General features: G+C 31.6%; 1 protein-coding gene across 1 annotated transcript in view; it reads left to right on the top strand.

Annotated features, from left to right (window-relative positions):
- LOC118184450 (uncharacterized) overlaps positions 1 to 17,098 on the top strand; it is a 384,362-nt gene extending 367,264 nt beyond the window's left edge. The window contains exon 12 of the mRNA XM_085825143.1: positions 4,251 to 17,098. Coding sequence (XP_085681269.1) covers positions 4,251 to 4,945 — 695 coding nt within the window. The 3' untranslated portion in view covers positions 4,946 to 17,098. The remainder of the gene's footprint in view (positions 1 to 4,250) is intronic.
- The last annotated feature ends 1,491 nt before the right edge of the window (positions 17,099 to 18,589 follow it).

Genomic DNA, 18,589 nt, shown 5'->3' on the forward strand with positions numbered 1-18,589 from the left:
AGTTTCATATTTAACATTTAACAATATAGGAATTTCAGATATAACATGGTACCTAGAAGTAAAGCTATTTAACCATGGTCTCGAAACAATTTTAACATAACAATGGGCGAAAATATGTAAGACGTAAAATAGGAGAAAATCTACATCCTGACTGCATTCAAACAACTGTGAAGAACCCAGTTAGTGCTATGATTTGGTCATGCATGTCAGCAGATGGTATTGGTCGCCTTCATGTCATCGATGGAACACTGAATGCCAGAAAATACATTGACACTATTCTAGAACCAAAACTTCTACCTTCCATCAGAGATCTCTTTCCCAACAATGCTTCGTTTATTTTTCAGCAGGATTCTGCTCCTTGCCACACGGCCAAAATATCGAAAGAGTGGTTTCGTACAAAGAGCATTAAATTGTTGTCATGGCCAGGAAACAGTCCTGACCTCAATCCTATCGAAAATTTGTGGCACCGTTTGAAAACTCTTGTCCGAATGAGGCGCCCATCAAATAAAAGGGAACTAATTGAGGCTATGGCATCATGTAATAACAAAAAAAGAGCTTAAAACACTTGTCAGCTCAATGAAACGTCGATGTGAAGCTGTAATCAAAATTAAAGGGTACGCTACTAAGTACTGATAACTCACTGCTATCATCACTATCTAATGTATATCGATAACTATTATCGTTTAACTTTTTTTTGTACTGCAAATAATTGAATTTTGTGTTTTGTATTGAATTCTGTAATAAATTCTCCTTTAAATTATATATACAAGTTTTCATTTTGTCAAAAGTAACGTTTTCTATAAGCATACAAAGTTCAAAAACATAAAAATTTCCAAAAGTGTCCACAATTTTGGCCACCACTGTATGTTAAATATTATCATGCAACATACTCTTACGAAATGTCCAGGCGCGGTAAGATAGCTTCCCCGCAAAGCAGGTTTAGGGTTGCCATAAAATGATAAGGAAAGCAGGGTTGCCACATTTAGCGAGAAATCGCCCATTTGGCGACAAAATCCGCGATATGTTATGGACGGATGGAGAACCTTCTGGAACGAATTTTTACCAGTTTAGCCCAGAATGTTCACGAACACAAGCCAAAAACTACATAAACCCTGCTGGTACGCGAAGAGTGTGGGCGAGATAGTGTCTCGAGTTAGTCAGTCCGTACGGAGTCGATCGAGTTGACAGCCGGGCAGCGAGCGCCGTGTAGGTCGTCGAATGCATCGAAAGAGCCTCTTAGTATATCGCGGTTAGTCCATCATCGAGAGAGTGTGTTGAGCTTCGGGAACGACTGAACCGAAGAGTCGGGAGCTGTGGTCTGTGTGTCGTCGAGTGAATCGCGAGTTCTAGCGTGGAGAGTCTCGAGAGTACGTGGAGTTCCGACAAGACCGAGCAGAGTCGGGAGCTGTACTCTGGTGCTTTGCAGTGAAGCTATCTCCACAGTTTTTGCCTTACAGTGTAAAGACTGTGTCGCTGATCGTTCCAGCGTTTTTATAGTAGATCTTGGAAGTTTTTTGGATTTGTCCTGATTAATATTGGTAAATAAAGTGTGTTTCGATACTCCAAGTGCTGTCGTCATTATTCGCTCCAAATCCACTCGAACCCCGTACGAACGTGAAAGAAGAAAATAACGTAACAACTGGTGTCAGAAAATAATGCAACAGTACGTAACTGAGGTTACGTTTAAGTGATAAATTATGCAAATAAGATATTACCAATATTAAATATTGCAAATAATTTAATTATGTATTGTATATTGTACTACTTAGTAAAGCAATGTAAAATGTATTCACCTGGCACATATTTTTTCACAAACCTTTTAAAATGAAAGGATTCTTTCATTTTAATTTAATCCGCAATTAGACGACAAACATGAAGAAATGCAGTTTTTGTACTTTATAAGCAAAGCATACGGGTTAAAAGGATATTAAAAATAAGAGTTAATGATTTCTCTAAACCTAACAGTAGTCCCATGCATTTGTAGCAGCACGTTGTTGCAGGGTTTTAATCAAACTGTGCTAGTTACCTCAATCTGTTTCTCTTCTGTCTCAAAGCATTGTTTGTTCTCAGTTTACTTCTGCTAGGATCTTGCACCCGAAAGCTAACACGAGTGAATTACCTTTCTTGTGGTTAAAGAAAGTTACATGCGTAGTCATTTATATTTAACGACAAAGCAATTGATATAAAAATAATCCGGTTATGGCATTCACGAACAGAGCTAGACTCTGCCAGGCGTTGTTTATAAATATTATATCTTGGTAATTTTCAATAATCTCTACAATGCAGGTTATGCCTATATGTATCTTACTCCCGTGTGGCGTGTCATCAGGAGCGTTTATCTCTTATTTGGTAAGAGCCACATCATACATTTATGTCGTCACGATATCTACAGTAATTGCTGCAAATTTATTGCTCAGCTATCGTTGTGTGAAGTCAAAGCATTAGAATGAGATATATCTCGATTTAGTTGTTCGTGAGTGCTCACTTTTTCGTCTTTATCAACCACATTTTTACAATCCTCTAAAAGCCGGCAGAACATTGCTATTGCAATAGCTTATCTGCCATGCAGCTGACTTTAGCATCATATTTTCCTGCTTTAATTCCACACTCTGAAGAATATAGATGCAATTGGAACATTTACTTTTATATCGAAAGACTTTTTTTTAATTGCGCGTTGGATTGGACGATGTTCATGGTACTAGGTGAACGAGTTAGTCATCCTGGAGAAAACTTATGTATTGTAGCATAAAATTCTGCCCCATTTATATCTGCACATCATGTGTCAACAAAGTTATAACAGTAGATTCATGCAAGATCGAAAATTTAAGAACAAGCTTTCTTATATATAAATATACAGTTTCTCTAAGTCTATACAACTCTTGTCACGTCCGCATAGCTTCTTGAGTGATTCTTAAAAAATCATCTTTTGCAATGCAAGTCTCCATTTGATTTTCTGAATATCTTCAACGTTACTGAAAAAATAACTTCGAGATTATTTTAGAAAAGAGATGAGATTGAACTTTAGTGAACAGAAAGTAATTTGTTTGTGCTAAAGCTTGCGAATAAGAAGTGTGGTTGAGAATTCTAATAATTTCTTTATGAGAAATGGCTTGACGAGACTGAAATTATGTGATAGTACACTGCTATTTTGCAGAAACCTGTTATTACAAACTTAACATGATGAAATCTCTGCAGAAGTGTGGCTATTACGTCTTTATAAAATGCAAAAGACGATGTTTGTCTCTCAAGAAAAAATTCCTTGTGAATTATTCCTTCTTAGTCACAAACGTCACCACCATAGTCTTTTCCCAAGATTTCTTAAATTGAAGTTTCTGTGGCCGAGATGAAACTTCCTCAATCCAAACCAGATGATTATATCTTTGTCTCAAGTTTATAAGAAAAGTACTAAACTTCGTTTCCAGTCACAGTTTTGTTCAAAACATCAGGATCAATTCCCAATTTATAGGAAAACTTTATTCCAATTCTTTGCTCATCTTTCGAATCCGTGACAAAAGATGTTATGAAGATTAATGTAAATTATAGAGTGCATAGCACCTTCTGTCCGTTGCAGATGATATTTTCGAAGACTCATATTCAGCAGCAAATGTTGTCACTTAGCGTTTATCGTTTAGCAAGTTTGCTGTAATTTATTAAAATTTAGTCTTTAAACTTTGTAAATGCATTTCAGATTGCCATGTAGTTTGGAATGAATACTTTAATGTTGTTTTTTGCATCTACAATGTACAGACATTGGAAAATGTCTTCGAACTATTTTACATAAACATAGACTTAGTCGATTTAATGACCTAAAGAAACGTAGCTGATTTTTTCAGTTATTAAACATTTATCAACACTACGCACGAGATCAAATGCAAATATTAATTTGGAAATCATATGTTACAGTTAAAGAGGTGTAGTAAGACATTTCATATTATATTACATTTTTAAGGCCTTCTTCAATTTGATTTTTCATGCGTAAAAATATATAAATTTCAGATTCCTTGTGAATGCATATTAAATCAGAAATAATTATTTTTAATAGAAAAGAATCTTGTTAGAAGTAAAAGGATTTCATTTGGTAGAATTATTTCCTACATTTTAAACATTAAAATTTCGTAAAAAATCAGCGGGCGTTTTAAATACGAGTTTGCTGCCTATCTACCGGATTTAGTTTCTTAAGAAAATGTTATGTTTTTTACTTTACATTAAATAATGTAATACGATTTTATAATAATTTATTCCTTTCGTAGGTGTCCTTAGGAGAAACCATACACATATTCCTTTGACAGAAAGAGGTGCTCTAGTCGAAAACTGCAGAAGTGCTACTAGCAGTTGCAGTTCTTCCGATATCAGTGATTATATGGAATCACTATCCTTTATTTCCAGAAGTAGTAGCAGCAGCAGTGGGAGTACTAGTAGCGCCGATTATGTGCGTAGTGAAGACTTGTACCATTTGAAACCTTTGCCTAGACCACTACCGAAAAATAATTTTTCTATTAGCAACTGCACAGTTCCTTCTGTTCATCATCAAAGTAGGCATTCCCCTGGGGAAGTCAATGGTGTCGATATTTCAAATCGGTTCATGAACCATCGAGGCCTTGTGGATATTTCTGATTCTTCCTCGGCTGGAGGAAGCTCTAGTGGATCCTACCAAGACCCCAAACCTTGCTATCTTGGCAAAGACGAATCGAAAATGAGGCCTTGCACTGGTGTGCACTCTAACAGGGACTCCAGATCTTCAACTTCCTCAACTAGCTCATTAAGTACTTCCCCTAGTGTCACGGATTACAGCTCCTCTACATCTTCATCTCCCCCATGTCAGAATGTGTCTTCTAGATCGATTTACGGCAAGAGTCAGCAAGACACCAAGGCTGAGCCTGACATGGCTCAACGTAGCATGTTTGTTTATTCTACTTCAAAAAATGAGCCCGAGAAGACTTCGTAGTTCTGAATAATTTCTAACCCATGACGGAATAATTCAAAGTTTTTAATATTTGGATGAAAATGTGTGATCGCAATTTAGTATTTATTTTAATGCCAGTAGTTTTTTAAGAGTATTATAGAACTGGTTTTTTAATGTATTGTTTTTCTTTGTAAGTGAGTGTGAATGATGTTGTAAATTTTATGTGTAGAGTTTTTTAAATATATTTTAAGCGTGTTTAAATGGAAACACAGTTTTTTACGAGACATAGAATAGTTTGAATTCTAATGGGAAATTTTTAAAAATTTCAACGTGTTTGATTTTCTTTTGAAAATTTTATTTCTGTTCAACATATTTTTTGTCTTTAGAAATATTTTTAATTTGTGATGCATGAATAAAATTTAATTATGATTTCATTTGTTTCATGCTTAAAACTTTGACTCAGATTCCGCCAGAACTGAGGAGAGCGAGATTTATGACACTTTAGGGTGAATTAGAATTACAGGAAATCATAAAAAATCTTAGTTATTTTGATGTTAAAAATTCCTGCATATCTTCATTTTTCTCTAGCATATCAATTATATACTTCTGACATATCATTTTTAAAATTATTAATATTTTCTTGAAAGTAATTTCAAACACAAATGAAAGCTGATATTTTAGAACATCAGAATCTTTATATATTTCTTAAATGTAAAATTGGTTAGATTTTGGTATAAAGTATCTTTGTCAGAATAGCTCATTCGTTATTTATTCCTCGATCATAGTAAGAGGAAATGTCGAAACAATTTGAATAATTTGGAAGCACAACTGTATTAAAAGTCAAAAAATAGAAAATATTTTAAATGTTATATTATTTCATAATTAATTCAGAATTTATTGTGATGTTGTCTTCTCAACATGCACAAATCTGCATACATGAAATATTTGTTACTAATGCATGATTTATCTTCCATACGTGGAAACTCCAAAATATAATCTTAAGTTCTAAAATTATATTTTTCCTGAGTTAGCTTAGCTTTCATAAATTTTCTTTGAGAGTTTTCTGTGAATGCTCCAACCCTTGAAAAGATTCGATACCAAGATATGTTGCCTCTAAGTTCAGATTTATTATTAAATTAGAAAGGAAGAAAACTGTTGGTAGCATAAATGAATAAAGAACGTAAGTGTAAATAGATTGAACGTGTTGAAATACAAGTCTTAATGAACTAGTATAATTATATTTCATATTGTACTATCTAACATACACACGGAGCATTGTAATTAGTTAAACATAAGATATAGAGCTTATACCCTTTGAATATTAGGGTTAGAAAAAACAAGCGGGACTTTTTTCTCATAGAAGCAAAAGTTCAGAACTGTACACTAGTAAAGTATATCTTTATTTTAACAATAGGAACACACCGAATAATTAAATGTTAACCTTTTCCCGGGGGCTGGGACATATATGTCTCGCACGTTGACTACTTTAAATGTGTCTCAAGAAATTTCAGTAAACTATGGAGATTTAAAATTTACTCCTTAATATGGGTTAGGAAGTGGAATACTCTGTCGATTTGTTTTTCTGTTCCTTTCAGTTAAAATGAGTGACTAAATGGCCAAAATACATTCGAAATTGGACCCTATAGCCCACGGGAAAAGGTTAAATGATAAAATAATAAATAACAAGAACAAACGAAGCGTTAGTAAATTTGCAATTTGGATCAGTATCAATTGAAGCCGATTTTATTTGACTTCTATTTCTTACTTTGACATTTATGTATTTCTTGGCCAAATGTTACTTTAAATTGTTGACTTTTACCTGTAGAGAACTCTAAATATGTGAAGACAGTATTTAAATTTTACATAAAGAACAGCAACATTATACATAGCATTCCGTAAACTGATATGAAAAACCATTTTTGTGTTTTTTTAACTAAACGACCATTTTTTAAAACATTTGAAGTAAATACGATGAAGAACGATGTGTGTTAGTATCTTCCTCAAAATTTCTTCTCCCATAAAAGACATTTATTTCTGTAGGTTTTTGTCTCTCTGTTATTATAATTTATAAGATGTTTTTTTATTCGAGTTATAATGGTTATTGACAGGGCCATAATTAATTTCTAGAGCTTTCTAAGTCTCATTTCTCAGCTGAAGAATCATTTGCAAGATAAACTGACTCCCAAAAAAGTTATAATGGCGACCGAATAGTACACTTTATATAATTTAATTAATAGGTAATTAAATCCTTTTATAATTGCTGTCATAGTTTTAGTTTTTAAATTATAAACTATTTTTATGGCAAACATTTAAATTAAATACCTCCATACATTCAAATCGAATAACAATTTTTATATTTTTGCTCCTATTTTTTCTACAAAATTCAGGATGTCTGCCTTGGTTATTCTAATTGAAGAATAAATTTATCCGCTTTAATTTTTTAGTTTACATAATATATTTAGATAAACAGAGTAACCGATTCTACAGAGTACCAACCGCCTATAGGAAAACGGATTCCAAGTAAGAGATTTCTGCCTTTCTTAGGCATGTGTTATTTATAAACGTTCAAAACGAAAGAGCTGCAGGGAAGTCCAGATTGAACTACCCCTCTCGAAGACTTTCAGTGGTTTTGTTTAAATTACTCGTCTCATAATTAAAATTATATACATGCCATTTAATATTTCATCAGAATTTTTAGTATAAAAATACACCCTTTTGCTTTGGATTTGAATAACATATAACAAGTGTTCTAGAATTTCAAATTCTCATTTTAAAGGATAAATAAAGTTTTATTAATTTTAAATCATATTTTTAAGTGCAAAGTATTTAACGAATGGTAGACGTTACTTCCTCATTGTAGGTTACCGTAGAAAATGTGAGATATGTAGTTCTCAGTTACATATTTTTGCATTGGTCAAAGCCTAAATCTGTACATCTGTGTTAGCCTTTGAAATATATTTCCAACATTTCTAAATTAAGAACATTACATTATATGTTAAGAAATAGTTGTTACCAAAGTGAGATCATTGATTATAAATAACTTTAAAAGCATATAGTGAAATTTAAGCAAATTTTAGATTTTCTTGCAGGATACATTTTTATTAATTACATAAGTTGGAGTTCCTACATTTGAACAAAATTCTGGACTATTTTTATTTCAAACGGAGGTCTGATTTTGATTTATATTACAAGCATGGTAGCCCATACGTAATTATTTTATTCAATATTAAACTGCGGTAAAGACTAACATAATACAGTTTAAGGTCTTGTAAAATAAAAGAAAAATATTCAGTTTAACTGTACCATTTAATTTTTATTTTTCATCAACCCTTTTGTAAATTTTGCACGTAAGTCAATTCTGCATAGGAACCCACATTTCAAATTACTCCCCGAAATTCCCCCGCAAATTAATTTGTCTTGTATTTTTTCATCGAATAATTACTAACGTTTTCAGTACGTTAACGGTGTTTCAAAAACATTAATCGAAAGTATAATTATTGATTTTTTTATCATTAAAATGTACGTAAAATATCTATCTTTATTAACTGTGTTTTTGGTAAAAGCTCTTCTTACTTAAAATCGTATAAGAACTGCGGTTAACGTAATATACTTCTGATTGCCATGCACAGTTAGAACAAGAAATGGAGAATACTTTGTTTCCAAGCCTAATGTTTACTTAGCATTATCATGTTCTGCTAATGTGAACAATATATGTCAAAGGTTTAGTTTGTTAGCTGAAAGATATTAGTATTAAAACAATAAATCTTTATTTTTTGAATGAGCTTGTAACTGAGACTGCAATAACATTTAGTGAAAATTAATTATCATATTTCTGTAAATTATTTTGAACCATCAACATAATGGTTTTTATAATCTTAAAAATGTATATCATATAATAGATGACATTGGCAGCAGCTTGCGCCCTGAAATGTATAAATGAATTATAAGTGTATGTCATCTATTCATATTTAAAGTGATCGATTTACAAAGTTATAAAATTAATCTGAACCCTTTTTGAAACTTAGTTTTATTCCAGAACTGAATACATGTGTCATTAACTTAAGTTTCGAAGTTTTATTAACTGTGTTCAATATTAAAGGCCTATAAATCAATAAAATTATTCACTGTTAGGAGAACTGAATTTTCGTTTCGTTTTCATGGTAGTGTAATATATATAAAAATACTGAGTGTAAATGTGAATATAATTCAGAAATTTTGAAAGGCATATGGCATTTCCTAATAAATATTTCATTCAGCTTTATTAATTTCAATGAAAGTTTTGCTTCGAGAATTAAGAAAATGTTAATTAAGAATGCAGTTATCGAAACCTTGGAAGTATTTCAATGAAAACCGTTAAACTGGCTAATTGCTAATAATTATATATTAGTTTATTTTTAATTAAGTCAGTTGTTGCCAAATGTACCAAACGCAATGCAACGTTCATGTGTGTTTACGTATTTTAAAACTGCATAATTAATGCTGATGAAATGAGGATTTATTTTGAAGTTTGTTTAGGATTATCAGTTTCATAAAATTACCAACATTTATGCACTGGAGAAGAAATCATATCTGGTGAATTAAAATTACATATCTCATGAAAGATAAAACTTTTTATATCGAATATTTTAGACAATTTATTGTCCTATGTGCGTAATAAATGTGTTGGGCTATGTTGGGCATTAAATTCGAATGCTAATTTTAATTCGTCTTATGAACAATTTATCAGAATTTGATTTATTGTTTGAATATATAAGCATTATAGGTTTGGACAAACATAAATCATTATTTTTAATACTTTGTTATTCTGTTTCTTCAAGTATTAAAGTATAATTTAATCACTTCGAATTACTTTAAACGGATTCTTATTTCAATTGGACCTTTTCTGTAATGCAAATATATCTGTAAAAAATTTCACTTGTACCTAAAATTATATGTATATTGAATTTATAAACAAAATTCTGTATATTGTATGTTGGGACCAATTGAAGTAGATGATAGAAATTTAAATATTGGTATTTATATCCGAAATATATCATATCTGATATAAAAAATTAAGTACAATGTTATAGATAGTAGTGCTTTCGATAAATTAATAAAAATCTTGTCTACCTATCGAAAAATTCAATGAGAGTTAATACTCTCTGCAACTGATGTTAAAAATATTTGCAGTTTATAAGAAATTATATAAATATGCGTGTAATGAAATTTTTCAGCTTGTAAAGTGTATGTTAAGTACATGCTCTGTAAGTTCAGGGAATTTGTGCTTCGGAAGAAGTAAAATGTCTTTTGTCTCTCGCAATTATTCTGGAAGAAATTACACCTAAATAAGATTTATTAATAATTAACTATCTCCGTAATGAATAAAACCCATTATTAATTGTCAATTAGCTGTACGAAGAATGGCTCGTTATTTATGCCGGAAAACAATGAATTGCTAAGACTCGTTTATGTTTTGTTTAAAATAATATTCCATTGAAAATAATCCCCCCAAAAATTTTTTAACTACTTTTATATCTAACCTTTGCCAATATTTTATATTAATAGATTTTATTTTTTTGTCCCTTTATATTTCAGTAGAATTTTGAGAAAATATTTATAACGACATTCACTGCAGCATTTTTCATTGTTTGATCTAAAATAACTAACGTCTGCTTATAACTGATAAGTTGAAGAATCCATTAAATTTTTTAAAACAATTTTGTAGCTTCAGATTATTAAAAAACCTGGATAATATGAAATTAAATATTAACAGAAACTTAAAACATATAGTTAATCTAGCTTAAAATCTCGAGTAAATTGGACAAAATGCATGAAGTAAGCAATTACTGCGACTTATACTGCAACTTATAAAAAAAATAAAAAGTTGCCGAATAGATAATAAATATTCATTATACTATGTGCATTTTTTATGAGTTAAAATATTTTTATAATCCTTGGCACTGCTTTATTGTTCGGATAATTTTCTCATGGTAAATAAATAACATTGTAAATAAAAAATGGAAATAGCAAAAAATTCCTTCACTGGTGATAGATTATGCTTAAGCTTTGCAGCCTGTTTTGTCATGCAATCTCTGAATGTATAATCATTCTTAAGAAAATGGAAGATAAATATACTTCTCCCACTGCAGATTTCGTTATATTTACTTTATTGTATGTCAATGGGTTTCGTTTTTAAAACCATTTTTGTGTCAGAAATATTATTGTTATATAAAAGAGATTTTGATGCAAGCCAAAGAATATGTAACCCAGAACATTAAAAAAAATAACTACAGACACTTTAAATACCTGTTTGTTTTCATTATTTTAACTTCTTTTTTAAAATATTTAAAAATCACAGTTTATGTTCCCATAGCTGATAACTGTTATGTTCTTCATGAAAGTAATTGCATAAAATCGCATCTCATTGTAAAAGTAGCAAAATTCAGCCTGCAAAATTTGAATTTCGTTTTAAGTCGAAATAGTTGGTTTAATTGTTCATGAAAGTTCAAAGCAGGGTAATTGGTAAATAAAATGTTGATCAAATGAAATTCATGTATTTGTTGCAATATAGGAAATTTTTTTAAAAAAATCATACTTCTTGAAATATTTCGTGAATTCAAAAATTTGTCATGTTCCCATTTATTAGTGATGAAAACCGACTTTGTATTCTCATATTTAGTGTGTTGCTTAAGCTCAATGGATAGACTGAAGCGCTAAAACGACTATTTATTTGCCTTCCAGGTTTGGCTTCTGTCTTGCCTTAATTCTTCTAAAACCAGTGCCAACCAAAGATTCATTTTTCGTGACTTTAACATTGGGCTGGAGACTATGGTACTTACAGAGAGCGTTTTTATGAGTCTTTTAAAGCTTCAAAGTTTGGTCTAATTTGTTTTATTACAGCAAAGCACTCTAGGGCTATCTGCCCAAAAGGAGGGATGCCACCGTGCAGGATTTTCTAAACTTTTATTATATAGGAGGGATATATAGGTATGCTATATAATAAGTACCTATGTTATATGTAAGAGAAAACTACAACAACGCCAATACAGCCATACGCCATATTCGCCCGTAATCTAACCGAAGTCAAACTGCAGTGTTTAACGACTTTATTGCTCAGCGTTGATGGTCACTAAATCTTTCGGGACGTTTTGTACTTTGATTAGCCATACTTAGTATTTTAGTTATTTCTTTCCATTATAGTTAACATGTATTACACACTGAAAACCAACTGCAATGGAAATCATCTACCTACTATGATGATTTAAAATACTATTATCTTAAAGATTATAATTTTTTTAGATTAAAAGAGTTGTTCTGGTTTATATAGGAGTAATAGAAAACCTGTCAAAAATATAATTGTTTCAGTGGGTCCGCAATGATGTTAAGATAACTATCGCTGATCATTCTAACTCGGATAAAGAGTTCTAAATTTTTGCATGAAAACATGGCTTTCGCATGTTTTCTCTCAAACGAGCATCCAAGTGCCATATTCTCTGGTGACTGCTGACGAGCATGAACTCGTCCATTTGTGGGATGGACCAGAAAGTGGGATTAGTTAAGTTACAAGATTTTTCATCCATTGAAATCTACAAGCTACCGATCTGTCGGTCTGAAATTACAAGTCGCTGAACACTGGTAGTTCGACCCGAGTTTGAATTCTTGTGAACAGATTGGCTGTATATGACCTTCACGAAGGCATGCTCCTCTTAGGCAGGTAGTTCCCGTGTTGCTTTGCCTTATTTAATTTATCAAATCACGAAGCATCCTTCCCCACAAGCGCATAGCCCTTGAGTTGCTGCCCTTAATAAATTAACCAAACCTTTTTATTTCATCGATTATTTAACGTTGATGTCTATTCGCTGTCGGCGAGGGATTGCAGTTAGCATAAACTGGGATTGCATAATCTAGACCTATAGTTACGTCACCTTATGTGCAAAATGATCTTTGTTCACTGGGCTGTGAAACATTTCCCTGTCCACTACTGTTATAGTTACGGTTGATATGTCATGCTGTGTTGGTTTTTAGTCGCTATGAAAACAATGTGTGCAAATATCTCCTGCCCGTTTGCCTCAATGAACTGTGATCGACATACAGTGGGATAAAACTTCTCAGTTTGCCCATTCTACCACTTTTATTACACATACACAGCAGCTTCAAATGAGCAACCTAGAACCCGCTACATTTCGAAAATATTATTCTTGGGATTCCTATCAGATTATTCTTTTCAGATTCATATAAATCATCAACTTCATCCTAATATCAGATCCATAATTTATGGAAGTTGACCTTAGGGATGCATATATACTCCTGTGTGGCAGCTTATTCTACAGCCATAGCAGAAAGATGGGTATCACAAAGCAAAAACAAAAAAAAAACTTTACAGGGAAGATAAGTGTAAATAAGTAGTTATTTCATATACTTTAGAAGCATAATTTAGTTATTCATTTCTATCGAATAGACTAAAATGTTAATGTAAGAGAAAAGAGGTCTATTTTTTACTTTTCTGCTTGTATATTCAAGGTGGCACTCTTGAATATAAAATGTTTGCAAGAATCTAAAGTTTACTTTTCAACATATCCTTCCTCTCTGTTGTATTTTACATTGATTTATCAAAATGTCTCAAAGCAACGTTCTAATACTGTACAAAAATAATAATTTAAATTGGATCTGACGAACTACTTGATTGTAAAAAACTGGATGTCAATAGCGACATATTTGAGTCAATCGTGAGTTATTTTTATGTAATGTTAACAGATTATTACATCAGGGTCCCCGCATCCACAGTTAATGCATTTCAAGGATTACCCCGAAACAGCGATAAATAGGATATTCAAATAACTACGGTATAATTTATAATTATAAATATATTTATAATTATAACTACGGTATAATTTATAATTATGCAATAATTCCTTATATAATTTATAAATTATGCAAGTAGAAATTTCAATTCTAATGATTTATAAATTATACAAGCAAGACATTGCCAATATAAAAAAAATATTTAAGATATTGCATACTATAATGCATTACATAACGGGGCTTCGGAACATATATACTGTACCATCACAGTATACCCTGTCCTATATACATGAAAGTAAGGAATTCTGACGTTTTAAAAATGAAAATGGGGAATTTGAAGAATAAGAATTAAAAAAACTGCAGTTTCAATGAATAGTAAATACAATAATCATGTATTTATCTAATACTAATGGCACATTAGCAGCTTAAAGGAATTTATAGAATTAAAATTACGTTTACATCCCTTGATATGGTGGAGCGTTAGCAAGAATCCTAAGGCAAACTGGGTGCCATAACACATTGCTGATGAGCGCAGGATGAGTGTTTGAAGAAAGGGAGGGTTAAAAATCGAGAAGTCAAATATTCTATAACTATTAGTATCTAGGACCGCTTACCAACATATTTATGACCATCAAATTAGTATATAAAGTCTAAAGGATTTCATGCTGTTTGAGAATTCATATAAAGTTGCTCAATGACGAATTTCATTCTCCATACGGGTATATAGGCCAAACTGAGAGTCCAGATACGTTTTTTTTTTTTTTTTTTTTTAACGTCTATACTTTGTCTGTCTGTTGTCAATTGGCTTGCCATTTTAATAGTTACGCCACATGTTTTCTGCGCTTTGCTGTTCTAAACCGGGTACTTTGGTATCATCGCAACTACCTTGGCGAAATTTGGTGATTTTTTGAAGAAGGAAAAGAATGATAATTTCAAATAGAAGAAAGATATTTATCTCATAATACATATTATTAGGTACATATTTTAATTTTAGTTCAGATTTTATCCCCGAAAACAATTTAGAAAATTACTTACAAATGGTGTCTCCAGCCACGTAATTAAATTATTTCATTCTACCACAGTCTTATAGACCATTTGTAACTCTTCCAATCAAAATTCAACTCTCGTTAATTCTTTACTCCAGCAGTATATAAATATGACTGCTGTAATAAATGGCAGATGACTAATTTTGAGCCAATCACCGCTTCGAATGCATACTTATTCGTGTTACATTTTTTTGACGCTGCATTTCCAAAAACGTTGTTTTCCAAAATACAACTTCAGCAAATGCGAATCTTAACATTTCCGCCTTTGTGGTAAAATATTATATTCCTGCACAAATTTCACAAAACTTTTTTCGTTTGCAGGCAGCCCCCAAAAATGCAATATTTCAAAATTCAGCTGAAGACAAAAGTTTCCCAGTTTGCCTTTAGAGCTTCTAATACAACTAAAACAGCATGTACGAAAATGGCGACACTATTTATTCATTGGTTTGATTTGTTCGAGGTCTATATAGTGTGGAATGCTTTTGTGGAGGACTTTCCAAGAGAAACTGCTTTCTATACATATACATATGAAAAACACCACGAAAAGGGCCGTGTAGCCAGCCCGTTCATGCGCCCTCATGCGCTGGTGGACCGTTGCTTATTCAAACTTACAGTTATCGATATGATTATTGAAGAATTGTTTTGTGCATGATTGCCACAGTGTGGCGATGTCTACCCAAGGTGCTTACATAATACCAAAGTGTACTCTAAACCGTGGGTACCGGGTATGACTGCATTTTACATTTTTCTCGCCCTCCGGCAAAACACAACATTGGTGTAAGGCGGTGAGTATCTCTTTTTACAAAAGGCTAGATAATATTATTGTAAACAAATAAATCGATTGCGTTCAAGGCAATTCCTAAATTTCATGTAATTGTTTTTCCAATGACGAGCACTTGCCTATAAAGGCCTATATATATAACCTTGACCACTTCTATCCATTTTATTGTTGAGGCACCTAATATGAGGCTACCGTTCCCTCCTATCAAAGGGCAGACAGCTTTACATCCATGCCTTCTCCGGGATTCCTACCCGAGCCCTTCTGTATCACAGTCAGGCTCTCCTAACCACTATACCGTCTGGACGGCATTTCATGGAATATTTGCGAAATAAAACTAGAGTGATTTCAATTATACTGTAACTGCAGTTTGAAATAAGATTGAAAGTAAGACTTTATTTCTTCCAAACGGCCCGTGACTGGCTAAGAAATAAATGTATTCTAAATGTTTTTCATTCTTAAATTTTCTCATCTAAAAATATTAGTTCCTGTCCTGAGAACACTTTAAAAAAGTCAGAACTATTTTAAGAAATACGAGTTTATTTATCCATCTTGATAAACACGTTAACTTTTTATTTATTGAATCAAATGAAAGTTAAATTTTCTTTTTTTAATAAATTAACGAAATTACTTTTATAAAGAACATTATATACTCTGAAAGGTATGGCTTGGATAGCAGATTTTTATGTATAAATGTTTGCGTTAATTTCTTCCAGTTAATTGCGATGTACTGATAAGACTTTTGTAACTTTATATTCTATCAAATACATTGGAAATGCCTTCCTGTAATTAGCATGTAATATAGTTACGGGTACCAAAAAGCGTGTGTAGTATCTGGAATCAAAAATATGTAAAAAAAAATCTATTGCATTTTTTTTGTATTGCATTGATCACAGAAGGTGATACCTATGCTATAAAATAAAATTGCAAGATAATCAATTGGGAAATTATCTATTGTTAGAACATACAAAAATTTTGAGTGCTTTCTGAAATTACAAAAAGAAAAAAATTATACTCACCCTGTTGCCTGTATGCTAATGCTTAGGTATGTTCCAACAAAATATTTCTGTTAAGAGCTTAAGCATGTGAATTTTGTAAATTAAAGGAAATTAATTGTTGAGATTTCCTTCCTTATGAAAGTGCTGTAATATAGAATGAGCTTGTTAGAAACTCAGTCTAAGGTTGTGTAAACAATGTTTGCATGGTCGTATTTGGTATCTATGAAAAAGTAAATCGTGTGCATTTCTGTGTTTTTTGGTAATAAAGTACTACTTACGTAAAACAAAATTTAAGTACAAAAATTTCGCTTAATTTTATTGTGCAATGTGATTTAATTATCTACGTTCAGGTTCATAAATGCAATGAAAACTTTGTACATATATTGCAATAAAAAATTTCTTTGAAAATTTCTGGTATCTTCTTTTTGTCACTGAAAAGAGGAAACGATTCAGGTAACGTTATATAAATTTTAAGCATATAAATATTAATAACATTCATTATTATCACTACAATGACCATAAATCAACTACAATTATTAAATTGCTTTATTTATTGCAATAAAAGTTTGATTATTCGAGCTTAGTTATCCTAATCGCCCACCCCTCCATCTGAAAGGCTCTGTTTCTTCAATCAGGATAATAAAATAATTTACCAGTTTGTTAAATCACATTATGGGACATAATATCTATCGTATTTCTAGAGCATTTATTCATTAGAATGATCGAATTTCAACTTCTATTAAAAATTCTATCATTATTGAAAATTAAAATGTTTTATTATTTAGTCTAAATTCTGTAGTAAAATTCTGTAGGTTTTTGAGTGTGACCAGATACAGGATCCCCTTCTTTTCCAGAAGCAAAAAAAAAAAATTTTTTTTAATGAGAGGATTGAGGACTATTTTTGTACAGAAGCAATGGAGCACAGCGCGAACGTAGGATCTATCGAGAAAAAAATGTATGATAAAAAGTGAAAGCCGCCATATTAGAATTCTGAAAGAGTGAGAAAGAATTAGCTTGGAATTAATATCATTATTAATTCCAAGCTAATTTCTAGAAGATAAATTATTACGAATGTGAAAATATTCAAACAAATCCGGTTCACCAACAAAAGAAAATATATTGATAATTTTAACCGAGCCAAAGTAAGCTGATAAGCTGAACAAGTCTATCAGCATTTTTATGAGCAAAAACTGCTCCTGCTTGAGATTATAAAAATTTTTTTAGCAACAGAATCATGCGAAATCAAATATTAACAGCCACTTAGAACGTATAGTTAATCTCCGGGGGGGGGAATTAAAAGTCTCGAATAAGCTCGAAATAAAAAAAAAAATTCTAAAATAAGCTTTTATTTTAAATTCGTAAAATAATTAACGAACTAAAAGGAGAAAAATTATTTATCACAGCTTAATGGGGAACAAAAGATTAAATAATTTTCATTATAAAAGTCGTCTACAATTTTTATATCACGAATAGTAAAAGTAGATGCTCCCTTGAAACATATATAAGGATAATGGCTTATACTTTTGATAAATACAGTTTGATTATTTGTATTTCACTATTTAAGTGCTCCATGTTTCGTAAGGTTGTGAATAATAAGAGAAATGTTGGAAATAAAAAAAAAATGATTATTTGTGGCTGAGAAACAGTTTTTCAATTTAATTATTTGATTGTATTGGTTTATTGATTTGCTTACTTTTTTTGTCTGATGACATGCGTTTCATACTAAGAAAGAAAATAATACAAAAATTGTAAAACAAGCGTTTGTATAAAAGTCAGAAAATAAATAATGAATTAAAAGAAGAAATATCATTCATATTGTTTAACAGGAACATGAAATTAAACAACTCGCTTTATAAAATTCATCTAGAAGTTTATGTCCTAAATAATAAAAGCAGGCTCACCAGCGGGCGGGGAATAAAGTCACTGAATACTGGTAGTTCAGTCCGAGGTTTGAATCCCGCGAACGGGCTGGCTGCATTGCCATTTTCGTGGTTTTAATTGTGTAAATTATTTCTTTGATTTGCACATCAAAAAATGAATGGAAATCAGATAAGCCCCCAAAACTTCTGCTTGCAATGAAAGC

Source organism: Stegodyphus dumicola, chromosome 1 (genome assembly GCF_044657685.1).
Source record: "Stegodyphus dumicola isolate Sdum_Otavi_A_Nest chromosome 1, ASM4465768v1".
NCBI classification, from domain to species: Eukaryota; Metazoa; Arthropoda; class Arachnida; order Araneae; family Eresidae; genus Stegodyphus; species Stegodyphus dumicola.